The 15,059-nt window shown below is 45.9% G+C and overlaps 1 protein-coding gene across 1 annotated transcript in view; it reads right to left on the bottom strand.

Annotated features, from left to right (window-relative positions):
* Window positions 1-2,601: 2,601 nt before the first annotated feature.
* si:dkey-234i14.3 (fibulin-7-like) overlaps window positions 2,602-15,059 on the bottom strand; it is a 29,736-nt gene continuing 17,278 nt past the window's right edge. The window contains exon 12 of the mRNA XM_056282344.1: window positions 2,602-2,962. Within this exon, the coding sequence (XP_056138319.1) occupies window positions 2,602-2,962 (361 nt within the window). The remainder of the gene's footprint in view (window positions 2,963-15,059) is intronic.

Below are 15,059 nucleotides of genomic sequence, written 5' to 3'. Positions count from 1 at the left end.
CTGTGCTATAAGGACTGGATTGAACTGATGATGGCGACAGCCTGATACGAGTTGATGACAGCTACAGTGAGAGATTCTGTGTCTAAGTTCACTGAAATGTGGGGTAGCTTTCTCAGATTTATCAGTGGTATGGATCATTAGGTGGCAATATGTAAAAGAGAGCCTTGATGTATGCATATCATATAGAGTGTTGTGTATTGTGGAGAAGGGGGGGGTGTTGTGGCCTGTCATGCTGCGCTGTTAAGCTTGCTTCTGTTTTTTTGTTTTTGTTTTTGTTTGTACTGTAATGTTGGTGTTTTGGAAAAAAATATGAATGACAAAAAAAAACAAAACAAAAACAAACCTGCTGTTAACCGTGGGATTTCGGGGAGGTGGGCTGTCTGGATCACTTAGTGTGTGTGTGTGTGTGTGTGTGTGTGTGTGTGTGTGTGTGTGTGTGTTGCCTCAGTCAGTCGGGGGGCAGACAGGTTGTGTGTGTGTGTGTGTGTGTGTGTCCGCGCGCGCGCATGTGTGTATGTGTGTTGCCTCATTCTGGGGGCAGATAGGTTGTGCATGTGGGTGTGTGTTGTGCGCGCATGTGTGTGTGTGTGTGTGTGTGTGCGTGCGTGCGTGTGTGTGTGTGTGTGTGTGTGTGTGTGTGTGTGTGTGTGCGTGTTGCCTCAGTCAGGGGGCAGACAGGTTTTGTGTGTGTGCATGCGTGCGTGTATGTATGTGTGTTGCCTCAGTCTGGGGGCAGATAGGTTGTGTGTGTGTGTTGTCTGACAGGGCAGTGTTACATTCTCATCCTCCCACACACGCAGGCAGCTGCATGTCAGGCCCGTCGTGGATGAAGAAGATGTAGCGCTGATCTAGAGGCTCAAAACTGCAATTTGTTCCGATGACCAAAATATCCCGGACAAAACCCAAACGGCTGCCTGGTTTGATAGCCTCCCTGTAAATCCATTCCCGGCACGCATAACAGCAAACACTCACACTTGGGCTAAGCGTACTTGTTGTGTGTCTCGTCTGATGTCTTTCTTTAGAGAAACAACAGGGATAGTACCGGACTGCTAAAGCTGACAGGATCTGGGCACAAATCCTACTATACTTCTACGAAAGCGGACACTCCTCAGTCCTTTTTCCTTTTGAGAAAAAGTGACCTTTCACCCTCTTCCTCTGCTCCAACATGGCAACACGTGCTTAACTATCTTCTCAGACATCTTCCAGTACCATTTTAAATATGTTATTCCCGTGTTACCTCCGGCTTGGTCGGGCGCCCCTACAGACACAATTGGCATATCTGCGGGTGGGGAGCCAGATGTGGATGTGTGTCCTGGTCGCTGCACTAGCGCCTCCTCTGGTCGGTTGGGGCGCCTGTTCGGGGCGGGGGGGGGGGGACTGGGGGGAATGGCGCGATCCGCCCACGCGCTACGTCCCCCTGGTGAAACTCCTCACTGTCAGGTGAAAAGAGGCGGCTGGCGACTCCACGTGTATCGGAGGAGGCATGTGGTGGTCTGCAGCCTTCCCCGGATTGGCAGAGGGGGCGGAGCAATGACCGCGATGGCTCGGAAGAGTGGGTTAATTGGCCGGGTACAATTGCAGAGAAAAAGGGGGAAAATAAAGAGTTTATTCATGGCCACATACAGGGTCCCATCCTCTGCAGGTAGCAGGGCCTGCTGTCGCTGCAGGTTTACAGTGAACGCAGGATGGATGTGTCTGATCTCCTGACCTTACCCACCCACATCATACAGTGGTTTGAACCTCAGCCGTGTTGTCTCACCAGAACATGACCGCCAGGCGGATTTTGAAATTACTTTACTTTACCAGAAACTTTGCCCAATAACCATCCAACATTTCGAGTTCTTTTTACATCTTAAAAATCAGCCAGAAGCAAGACCGAGTCATAAGTAAGCCTCAAGTCCTAAATTTTGAGTTTCCAGTCCTAAACAAGTCATCATATGCTCCTCATCAGAATTAATGCTATTTCAACATTTTAACATTTTAACAACAGTTGATATACTAAATTTATGCAAATTGTGAATGCTTTTTAAAACTGTGTATTTATTACAGACTGATTCAAAGTGGATCTTTAATTATGGAAAAGAAGAGTTGATTGGCTGTACACTTTTAAAGTATTTTATCTTTGGGCTTGGAGAGCGTATCAAGTCTTTTAAGTCAAAAGGCTCAATTCCGAGTGAAGTCACGAGCCATTGGTGTTTACGTCCAAGTCAAGTTGCAAGTCTTTTTTTGTTTTGTCAAGTCTAAACTCGTCAAATTTATGACTTGAGTCTGATTCCAGTCCAAGCCGTATGACTCAAGTCCACACCTCTTCATCGAGCTGCTGAGTACACTGGAGTAGCTGATAATGTAGAATCCATTTTTTCTTCACTTTCAGTCTCCTGCATCCAGTCACTTTGGTCCTCATATCTCCCATCTATTCATTCCTCTACACCAACGGTGTCTGGGTCATTTCACTTCCAGTTCATTGAGTCAGACCCTCAGTTTGTATTTGATGTACATAGAAGTTGAAATTCTTTATATGCTGACAGAGTGATGCAAATTATATAAACTATAACATAACGCCTCTATTTAACCCCCCCCCCCCGCTTTATACTGCCTGGTCTAGAAACTGTAGGGTGACACGAACATGGTGACCTTGGTGAGGTAACGGCCCAGTAGGGTGTTTCTCTCCAGCTCGCTCATCTCCACCTCCGCCTCCAGTGTGGTGGGCCCCTGGACAGGGTTCACCAGGAGCAGGGTGCCTGTCTGGCGGTCAGATCGCTGAACGCTGAAATGGCCCCGCCCGCGGCCCCCTGCCAGGCCAAAACGCAGCGTGTCTCCCAGGACCCGCGCCGCCGACACCCTGAAGAGCACACGGGGGGCGGACATGTTGGATACCACAGACAGGAAATGGAAAGAGATGGAGTTTGGTGCCTGAGAGCAGGTGCTGTCCCCCACCAGGCATGGGTGTCTCTCGCAGCGTCTGGACAAGAGAGGACAGACATGTCAGTTAAGCTAAAGTCAGTGTTGTCGTTTTTTTTTAAGTCCTCCATTTAATTAAGGACTTTTAACATGGTACTAATACTGTAATGGCTCCTTTACTGTGGTTATGGTTAGCATGGTAATGTGTCTCGGTATCAATTGTCACAACATCCCAGTGAAAAACACCCTCAAGAAAAGCATTGCTTTTTAAATGTCAACACAGTTCCAACATTTCACCTGGAAAGGTTTTCTCCAAAGGAGTGGTCATAAATAGGAGTTAATGCCAGGAGAATCCCACAATAGATCACTTACTAGCTCATTGGTTTCTACAAGAGTGAATATAGCTAACAATGTAAAATACAGTCAGAACTTGTCTTTAACCAGTCTGATCGACTGAAACCTGCCCGCAAAAATAAAAGAAACAACGAATCAAATTAAGTTAAAAACTAAAGAGGCAAACCTATCATTAATGGAAAGGAAAGGAAGGGGCAATAACATTAGCGCAGATATAAAAGTGCTTGAAGTGTTTATTTTTTAACTTCCCTATAATAATAAATGGATAGGCTCCAGCATCCTCATGACCCTGGGAGCAGGATAAGCGGTTTGGATAATGGATGGATAATGGATGGATAATAATAAATAATAACTTTATTTTTTGCGCTTTTCTAAAACAATGTTACAAAGTGCTTTACAAAGAAATAAAACCATACAAGGCAAAAATAAGAATAAGGCCAAATAAGTAAGCGTAAAAATAAAAACAGTATGAATAAATAAAAACAAATATCAAACATTTGTAAAAGCTTTCACAAAAATATACATTTCAAGACGATATTTAAAAGAAGCTAGAGACTTGGTTTGTCTGAGTTCAAAAGGAAGAGATGTCCATAGCATGGGGGCTCTTACAGCAAAAGCCCGATGAGACCTGGGGATAACCAGCAGGGCTCCATCTGTGGATCTTAGTGATCAAGAGGGCGTATACCAGGTTAATAAATCACAAATGTGTGTAGGAGCAAGACTGTTTAAGGCCTTAAAAGTGAGCAATGAAATTTTAAAATCAATACGAAAATGAGACGAGCAGCAGCATGTTGTACCAACTGCAGACGGTGGAGGGAACCCTTGCTGACACCCGAGTAAAGCACGTTGTAATAGTCAAGCCAAGAATAGATAAAAGCATGCACAACCTTTTGCAGATCGGTAATTGATAAAAATTAACTAATTTTTGAGATTAGCTTGAGCTGGAGAAAGCATGATTGAACAACATATTTGATTTGATTATCAAAACTGAGGTTAGCATCGAATATTACCCCAAGATTCCTAGCAGCCTGCTTAAGACTACCTGACAGACCACCAAGATTAGTAACACAAGGGCTGATGGAATTTTGGGGACCAAACAGAATGACCTCAGACTTATCATCATTAAATTTAAGAACATTTTCGAACATCCAGGATTTAATGTCAGCAAGGCAAGTTGTGAGATTTGCTTGGGTGCTAGGATCTGTGGGTTTCAGTGGCATGTATAACTGAGTGTTTTCAGCACAAAAAGGGTATAACATGTCGTGATTTTGAATGACCTGGCCAAGGAGCAGCATGTATATAGAAAACAGATGGGGGCCAAGAACTGAGCCTTGAGGGACACCACAACCCAACTGAGCCATTGAGGAAGTAGAGCCACCCAGAACAACAGAAAACGTTCTGTTGGTGAAGTAAGAGTGTAATAAACTAAGAGCCGAGCCCTTGATGCCAACCCAAGTCTATAAGCGGATGTTGTGATTGACTGTGTCAAAGGCAGCACTTAGTCTGCCTTTGACAAGTCTAAAAGAACTAAAATTTCCCTGTCACCTCTGTCTGCAGTCACCCGTAGGTCATTAGTGACCTTAACTAGAGCTGTCTGGGTACCATGAAGTGTTCATAAAAGAAATCAATTGAGATGAAATTACTCTCTCCAGAATCTTGGATAAAAAAAAGACAATTTGGAGATTAGTCTGTAGTTAATTAAGGAAAGGGGATCTAAATTAGGTTTCTTCAGCAATGGGTGAACAATTGTATGCTCAAAACTGTCTGGAAAAGAACCAGAGGCCAGAGAATTATTAAAATTTTGCAGAATAACGGGGATAATAGTTGAAAATACCTCCTTGAGCAGCTTAGTGGGAATGATGTCTAAGATGCAGGAGGAGGCGTTCATAATGGAGACTGTACTGTCTAACACTGAAATTGTAATGGATTGGAACTGGGTAAAAGAGGCAGAATTAACATGGGGAATGGAACGAATGCAAGGGCCAGGCTGGGACCTAATATTCTCCACCTTATTTACAAACTGAGTGAGAAAATTTTCAGACAACTCAACATCAGGTTCAAAAAAAGTGGAGGGACCATTAATAACAATCAGTTACCCTAAGGAGAACTTTAGGGTTGTGGCTATTTCTTGATATCAGTTTGGAGAAGTACGCTGATCTCGCATACTTAACTGCCTTCTGGTAAATTAATATTTGTTTTTTAAGGGTGTTATATGTGCTAATTCAGACTTGTTGACCCTCCATTGTCGTTCTGATTTTCTAGAGTCTCCTAAGGGCACGAGTGTGATCGTTCAGCCAGGGGAGGTTATGTGATTTTTGTTTCCTACTTTTAAACTGTGCAATTTAGTCAAGGATGGATAGGCATTGATCATTGAATGAATTTAACAGTGCATCTGGATTGACGGGGGGGGGGCTGGGGTGTAGAGGGATTAAAGGATCATGAATTAAAAGCATCCTAGAATTTAACTGCAGAGCCAGCGTTGAAAATGCGAGAGCGTGTTTAGCAAGCTGTAGTGGAAATTTGAAAACAACAGCTTTATGGTCAGATACAGGCATATTCACCAGATTAAGACACTCAAGAGAGAAACCAGATGAGAGTACAAGGTCTAAAATGTGACCTTTGGAATTTGTGGACCCTTTAACAGATTGAATGAGGTTAAAAGAGTCTATAAAATCAAAAGAATGGGAAGTCAGGGAATGGGAAGGACAACACACATGAATATTAAAATCACCAAGAATAAGCACCCTGTGATATTTAGGCATGACAGCAGATAAGAGGTGAGAAAACTCAGAGATGAAATTAACTGGATTAGGGGGCCTATAAATTAAGATGCAGAGTAAAGGGGGGAAGGCCAGTGATTAAAAAGCATAAAACCTCAAAGGAGATAAAATTACCAAAAGTAACAGGATGGCACTTCAGACCTAACTTATAAAAAACAGCGAGGCCACCCCCCTCTTCCAGAGGGCCTGGGAATAGGAAAATATGTAAAATCAGGGGGGCTAGCCTCAATCAGGGGAACAGTGTACCCTGGGGACAGCCATGTCCCAGTAATCATAAAAAAGTCCAGATTGTTAAAAAACAATCAAATCATTAAGCATAAAGCACTTATTACCAAGAGATCTCATATTCAAGAGGCCAAAATTGTTTGGTTTCAAAGCAGAATTAAAACCAATGGGAGTACAGCAAATAAGACACAAATTGCAAATACTTGCTCCAGATATTTGGTTGTTCTGAGTCTACCCCGGGGGTCTCCTCCCAGTTGGCCGTGCCTGGTAAGCCTCCAAAGGAAGGCGCCCAGGAGGCATCCTAATCAGATGCCCGAACTACCTCAACTGGCTCTTTTCAATGTGAAGGAGCAGCGGCTCTACTCCGAGCTCCCTCCGGATGTCAGAGTTCCTCACCCCATCTCTAAGGCTGAACCCAGACACCCTACGGAGGAAACTCATTTCAGCCGCTTGTATCCACGATCTCACGCTTTTGGTCACTACCCAGAGCTTATGACCATAGTTGAGGGTTGGAACTAAGATTGACTGGTAAATTAAGAGCTTTGCCTTCCAGCTCAGCTCCCTCTTCACCACAACGGTCCGGTACAATGTCCCCATTACTGCTGATGCTGCACCAATCCGCCTGTCAATCTCCCGCTCCAGCCTACCCCCACTCGTGAACAAGACCCCAACATACTTAAACTCCTTCACTTGAGGCAACAACTCATCTCCAACCGGGAGGGAGCAGTCCACCATATTCCGATAGAGAACCATGGTAGAGTTCTGGGTAGACCCAGAACTTGTTGGAAGGACTACATGTCCAATCTGTCCTGGGAATGCCCTGGGATCCCCCAGGAGGAGCTGGAAGGTGTTGCAGAGGAGAGAGACGTTTGGAGTGCCCTACTTAGCTTGCTGCCACCGCAACCTGGCCCCGGAGAAGCGGCTGAAGATGAATGAATGAATGAATGAATATTCGGTTGTTGTTTTTTCTACCATTAGATACATCATGTGGATGCGAGGCACGGTGCCCAATAATAGTCTGTAAGGGGAAAGCGAGGGTCGATGACAGATGAGGCCAGTGGAGGGAGGCTATATTAGGTAGTAGGATGTTGGGTATTAAGAATGAAGAAAGCATTTCTCTTTCTTGAGGATTTTTGTGGAGCATATCAACACAACTAGCAAAAGTTTTAAAACAAGTTGCTAATTCCTGTTTTATAACCCACACTGACTATTTCCTTTTCTTTTTTTTGGATTACAACTATTAGTAACGACCAGTAATACCATTATTTTAATAACGATTCATAGTTTAACTTGTTTAAGACCCCTCGTGGCTGACATTCTCCAGCCAGATTCCAAGTAGACAACCTGTCCCCCATCTGCTGGATCACCAAGTCAGCCTTGCTGAAGTTTATCTTGTTACACTGAAGTGTTTGAAAGAAGCATGTTTGATTTGGACTGTAGTTCTTTCAGTAAAATAAAATCACTACCACACTATATGGAAACTCTGCCATCAGCCTCATCACTAGTTCACAGAGGAGCAGCTCGGTCTGGTGAGGTTTACGAGCGTGAGGTTCATCCAAGTTGCGAACACAAACGACAGCCTTTAGTCAAACCGTACTTCATATAAGGTTCATCTGGCACACAGACACCCACACACACACCCACACACACACACACACACACACACACACACACACACACACACACACACACACACACACACACACACACACACACACACACACACACACACACACACACACTTCCCAAAACAACAATGACCAGTTACAATTGTGGTAAACATGCCTCATCCCTGACCAACGTGATAAACATCTCAAACCTCTCATCAGCTCGCTCTGTAGACTCCAGGCCTCAGCCAAACCCCAGAGGAGGTATTCAGTCTGAACTTCAGCTTGATTTACAACAAAGGAGGAGTGTGTTTGGAGATGGGGACACACTAAGTGATGGGTGAGAAAGGGTAGGTGACGGCGGGATTACAATTCTTCCCATGCCGGGTGAACTCTTTGTTTAGTTTGATTTTTTTTTAATGTATTGCCCAGAATGCAAGGAATCTCTTTTTAAAGTCCCTGTCTTTCTCTTTCTACATTTACAATCGTTTTCTTTTTCAGTTAAAGCAACTGACAAGAGTGTCAGTAAATTAACAGATCTGTTCCTGCCTAAAGACATCTTGGAGCACTGAGTGAATAGAAATCGCATCAAAGCAAAGAGTGCAGGTTGTGTTAAATGCAAAACACATATATTATCAGTAGTGACTTGAGTGCCAGGGTCCTCAAATTACAAATTATCTGGACAATGCCTCAAATCAGTATCAAAGCCAAGAATGCATGACATGGCCAGTGCGAATAGTGTTAGTGCACAAGACATAGAGGACTCAAATCAGAAATTATCTGGGCAATGCCACAAATCAGTATCACAGTCATGCTTAGAGATCATCTATGGCTTAAGATCAGCCTAGAAAATTAAAGTTTTGTTTTGTTTTTCCCCTCTTTTTTGTACTTGGCCAATTACCCCACTCTTCCGAGCCATCCCGGTTGCTGCTCCACCCTCTCTGCTGATCCGGGGGGGCTGCAGACTACCACATGCCTCCTCAGATACATGTGGAGTCAGCAGCCGCTTCTTTTCACCTGACAGTGAGGAATTTCGCCAGGGGGACGTAGCGTGTGGGAGGATCACGCTATTCCCCCCAGCCCCCCCCCGGACAGGCACCCCGACCGACCAGAGGAGGCGCTAGTGCAGCGACCAGGACACATACCCACATCCGGCTTCCCACCCACAGACACGGCCAATTGTGTCTGTAGGGACATCTGACCAAGTCGGAGGTGTAACGGGGGCAGTCCTATGCTGTTCTATGCTGGTCAGCCTGCTGCACGCCCGTCACTCTCATCATCAGCTCTGCGTTGTGTTCTAGTTGGGTGGGGCCCCAGGTGTTGTGGGGGCCCTCAGTCTCTCATCATCATCATCATCATCATCATGATCAAGGAAGGAGGGGGGACACACAGGACTCTATTTGGCTCACCTTGCCATTTATTTTGGTTTCAAACCCTTCGACAAACGTCCAGTCCTCCAGCGGGAGCGGTGTTTCTTACGGACGTGGGGGTCAAAGTTCAACCACTGCCCGGACTTCACTCGTGTGCGTTAGAAGGAGAAACCGTCCACGGGACTCCGATGTAAGAAAGGATAAACAAGTATTTTATCCCACAGCTTGCAGTATCTTCTTACAGGGATACTCAAGGTTACGTTCTCCTCAACCAGCAAAACTGTCCTACGGTAAGAAACTCGCGTGGCTCGGCTCGATCGCTGCTTGAGACTCCTCCCACAAAACAAAAATGGCCTCTCCCGCGTTCCCTCTTCCGTGTACCCACAAGACCTCTCTCTTAAAGCGACAGTACACGTATATGACGGTCGTTGGAAAACATACATAAAAGTAAATAATGACATAAAATAAAATGTAGTAAACACAAATAACAGCACACAGACAGGATTTGGTGATATTTCATACTCAAACAAAATAAAATAAAAACATTAATTTTAACCTGGTTACATTCACCCCTCCTGAAATTCACCAACATCCTGACAGCAGGATAAAAAGAGAAAGAGGAAAGGTAAAGCCCATCACTGACTACTGGCACAAGTGAAAAGAAGGATCTAGTCCTCCAGTCAACTTAGGAGCTACCTCGGTTACGAGGTTCAGAAAATAATGAGGTTGATCAAGTCTCAGTATTCCCCTAGATCAATGTGACGCCTGATACGCCACACCATGCACTTGGCCCAAAACAACCCTGTCTGATAGACACCTAATAACTCACATTAAACTAGTTTGAATGACTCCAACCTCCATCAAAGTTCAAACCCTCACACTCCGTAGAAATGGCATCTGAGCCATAGATTCTATTAACCTGTTCACTGACCTCACCACCCTCCCTGTGCGTGTCCTAACCCGACCATCGCTCTCTACTTGTGTGCGTGAGACAGTGCGAGCTGCAACATCTGTATCGAGTGAGTGTGGTGCTTCTGTGTGCGAATCAGTGTGAGATATAACACCAACATCGAGTGAGTGTGATGCCTCTATGTGTGGTGCATGTGTGTTGTGTGGTGCGTGTGTGTTGGGTGGAGTCTGAGCAGTGGCCCCCACAGGACTGACTACCAGACTAGACGGAATGAACTCTTCCGCTTCCGCCCACTCAGATCTAGGCGAATCTCCAAGTGATGAGACTGCTAGCCCCACTGCATCCCCTGAGACCGTCAGGCCATCTGCACTGTCCTCCTCATCGGACTCTGCGCAGTCAAGCAACTGACTGGTTGTACTGGACTCCTCACCCTGATCTAACTCAGGAAGGGGCAAGAAGTTGACCTCCAACAAACGGTTCCTGTGCACCACTCTGGTGTGCCCCTCTGCATCCTGAATCTTGTAGACGTGGATATTGGGGTTGACACCGACAACCGTGTACACTCCGTTCTCCCATTTGTCAGCCAACTTTCTCTTCCCTCGCTCACTCTGGTTCGCAACCAAAACACGATCCCCGACAGACAGGACAGTGCCCTTGGCATGTCTGTTGTACTGTCGCGCCTGATGCTGCTGCTCAGCCGTGGAGTGCTTCTGAGCGATCTCCATTGCACTCCTTAGACAGGAAAGCAGAGACTGAGCATAAGAGTCATAGTCAACAACGTGAGGATCATGCAAAACCTGCCTGAACATAACATCCACCGGCAGTCTTGGGACACGCCCATACATCAGGAAGAAAGGTGCATAACCCGTGGTCTCGTGAACAGTGGCATTGTACGCGAGCGTGAGAGAATGGATCTGCTGAGGCCACTGTTGCTTCTGCTGAAGCGGAAGGGAACGGAGCATATTCCCCATCGTGCGATTAAAACGCTCTGTCCCGCCATTACCCATAGGATGGTAGGCCGTCGTGTGGGACTTCGCTACACCCGCCAACTTGAGAAGCTCTGCAATCAGGTTGCTCTCAAAGTTTGTGCCCTGGTCAGAATGTATTCTCTCCGGAAACCCGTAAACACAGAATACATGATCCCAGAGTTTCTTGGCGACCTGCTTCGCTGTCTGATTGGTGCAGGGGAACGCGTGAGCAAGCTTAGTGAAGTGGTCAGTAACCACTAGGACATCGACTGACCGCTGCTTACTGTCCTCAGCGGACCAGAAATCCATACACACAAGCTGCATCGGTGCGGAAGTTTTAATGCTCTCCAGGGGCGCGCAAGCAGCTGGCTCTGGGGTCTTCCCAAACACACATCTCCGACAGCATCTGACATATGCTCTGATATCCCTCTCCATGTCAGGCCAATAAAAACGCTGCCTTGCAAGAGAGAGAGTACGGTCCTGGCCCTGATGACCAGCATGATCGTGGATGCCAGACAGTGCCTTGTCTTTCAGACTCAGAGGTAAAACATACTGAGACCTCCTCTGCTTGGACACTGGGTCCTTTGTCACCCTGTACAAGACACCATCATTGACTCTCCTATCTTCTCTGCTAACCGAGTAATGAGCATGGCTAACTCACCCACTGGCTGCTCGCTGTTACCCAGCACAGCCCCTTCGCTGATACCTGGCCTGGCCCGTTCTACGTAGCGTGTGGAGGTGAACTGAGGAGTGCCAAATGTGGTCGGGTCTCTAGGTCCTGGTGCTCTGGTGTCTGGTTCCCCGCCCTCTAAGAGCTGCCCGAAACTCCTACCTACACCTAGCCGTAAACCCCCACCCACATCTAACTGGTACCCCCTCTCCATAGCACACTGGCGATCCAAAAGATCCTGATCAGCAATGTTACCCCCACCTACGTACGAATCACCCTCTGCCATGTTCCTACCTCTAACACTCAGATAAAATAAAAAATAAAATAAAAAAGTGAAAAGCTCAATTCATTTAAATAATTGAATCTAGAAATCACTAAGAGATTGAAACAATCACACACAATCAACAAATTCACCAATAGATTAATCACATATGCACATATCCAGTAGTTTACATCAATAGATTATTCACACGAGTCCTTCAATCATAAACAAAAATTAACCTTTTTTCCTTTTTTTTTGTGTGTTTTTCTTCCTTCAGTATATACAAATGTCCTGTTCACAAGCCCAGTCCATGGTAACCACAGCTATGAATGTCCAGTGTCCACACAGCTCAACTCCAGTCCACTGTAACATGAGTGTACAGTCTGTAGAAATACCTGAGGACGTCTGGGGCTTAATGACAACAGCAGCCTCCCGCGGCGAGCAACTGATGTCACTCTCAGGATCCAGGAGGGTCACGGCACCAATGTAACGGGGGCAGTCCTATGCTGTTCTATGCTGGTCAGCCTGCTGCACGCCCGTCACTCTCATCATCAGCTCTGCGTTGTGTTCTAGTTGGGTGGGGCCCCAGGTGTTGTGGGGGCCCTCAGTCTCTCATCATCATCATCATCATGATCAAGGAAGGAGGGGGGACACACAGGACTCTATTTGGCTCACCTTGCCATTTATTTTGGTTTCAAACCCTTCGACAAACGTCCAGTCCTCCAGCGGGAGCGGTGTTTCTTACGGACGTGGGGGTCAAAGTTCAACCACTGCCCGGACTTCACTCGTGTGCGTTAGAAGGAGAAACCGTCCACGGGACTCCGATGTAAGAAAGGATAAACAAGTATTTTATCCCACAGCTTGCAGTATCTTCTTACAGGGATACTCAAGGTTACGTTCTCCTCAACCAGCAAAACTGTCCTACGGTAAGAAACACGCGTGCGGCTCGATCGCTGCTTGAGACTCCTCCCACAAAACAAAAATGGCCTCTCCCGCGTTCCCTCTTCCGTGTACCCACAAGACCTCTCTCTTAAAGCGACAGTACACGTATATGACGGTCGTTGGAAAACATACATAAAAGTAAATAATGACATAAAATAAAATGTAGTAAACACAAATAACAGCACACAGACAGGATTTGGTGATATTTCATACTCAAACAAAATAAAATAAAAACATTAATTTTAACCTGGTTACAGAGGCAACATCGGGATTCGAACTGGCGACCCCCAGTAGACCACCGCGCTACCCAGACGCTCAAATTAAAGTTTTTTTTAGCCTTATTTGAATGGAGTAATGGTAAATAACCTTTCAGTGAGTTATGTTATTGTTTTGGTAAGTGCTCTTTTTTTGTGCTCATGCATATTCGTTTACGATAGCGTTTTATTTCTTAAAATGCGCTTTTATTTTGAAGCTCGATTATACTGCCTGATGCTCGTGCGCAGTTGTGTCAAGCCGGAATGAGGAGAATCGGAGCAAACAGGAAGTAGATAAACGCAGAAAAAGGTTTGCAAATGCCGGCGGACAAAAATAATCACCGTCAAAGTGTTGGAGGGCCCGCGAAAGAGTGTATTTAATATTGTTTAGCACCAGGCTGAAAGGGGCACAAGGTTAGTGGATTTGTGGTTGATTTTTGGCTGTTTTGAGCGAAGTGTATGTTTCGTATTTTGAACTACGATACCGATAAATTGTTTTGTGTGTTCAGCTTTTCCGGTCCCGTTAAAAACAAACAGCAGTGCAGTTTAATTTGAATATTGCTCTAAACAATTTAGCGAACTGACTGTGTTTGACCATAATTTATAATGTCTTCGGTACATTCTTTATTTGTATGTAAACTACCAATAAGACACGTTAGTTCCTAGCTAACGGGTCTGACCCTTCAGCCGAGCGGTTAGTGATGTCGCCTTGTGGGGCAGTACACCTCGTATCGAATCCCGCACCGGGCAAGAAAACAACCGGTTACATGTACAATATTATATGTAGGAAGATAGGTGGCTTTCTGCTATATTTTCTTGTCGTGTAAACGTATTTTTTTTGTTTTCTTCCTTTAGCTCTTACGGTGTGTTTGTGAAGACTATATATGAATAAAGCGAGTCTTTATAAACCATCAGTTTAAGACGACGACCGCCAGTCAGCTGAGGATGCTACAGCAAGCATGTCTGTAGCTCTGATGGCAGATGGGAGTTCACTCCACCATCTTGGTGCCAGGTGAGAGAAAGCTTTGGCTAAACAGCTTGGTCCTTTTGAAGCAAAACGTGCATAGGCAGAGCTAAAGCACAGAGGATGAGCAGGAATGGAGACATTAATATGGGTTTGGAGGTAAATCAGTGCAGTTCCTTGAACTGCCCAGAAAGCCTGCAGCAAGAGCTTGAATGGGCAGCAATCTGGAGCAAGTGTAAGAAAGCACGGAAAGGTGAGATGTGTATGCGTCTTGGCAGGTGAGACTTTTCTAGAAGCCATTTTAGGACCCCTCTCTCTCTTGTCTCCCGTCGCTGTTCGCTGTCCTGTCTAGCCCCTGCACTACTTGGATTACCTTTCCCCTCATTTTACAGCATTTCATTTGAGCCACTAAACGAAATGAAACTAAGCTGGGGCGTCCGGGTAGCGTAGCGGTCTACTCCGTTGTCCACCAACACTGAGATCATCCGTTCGAATCCCCGTGTTACCTCCGGCTTGGTCGGGCGTCTTATGTGTCCTGGTCACTGCACTGGGGCCTCCTCTGGTTGGTTGGGGCGCCTGTTTGGGGGGGGGGGGGAATAGCGTGATCCTCCCACACGCTATGTCCCCCTGGCAAAACTCCTCACTGTCAGGTGAAAAGAAGCGACTGGCGACCCCACATGTATCGGAGGAGGCATGTGGTAGTCTGCAGCCCTCCCCGGATCGGCAGAGTGGGTGGAGCAACGACTGGGACCGCTTGGAGAGTGGGGTAATTGGCCAAGTACAATTGGGAGAAAAAGGGGTGGAATAAAAGAGAAACTAAGAAAAAGTAAACTAGACTGCACTACACCACAC

The sequence above is a fragment of the Lampris incognitus genome, chromosome 6 (assembly GCF_029633865.1).
Source record: "Lampris incognitus isolate fLamInc1 chromosome 6, fLamInc1.hap2, whole genome shotgun sequence".
NCBI lineage: Eukaryota > Metazoa > Chordata > Actinopteri > Lampriformes > Lampridae > Lampris > Lampris incognitus.
Note: the sequence above shows the minus strand (reverse complement) of the source record. Positions and strands in the feature narration are given on the sequence as shown.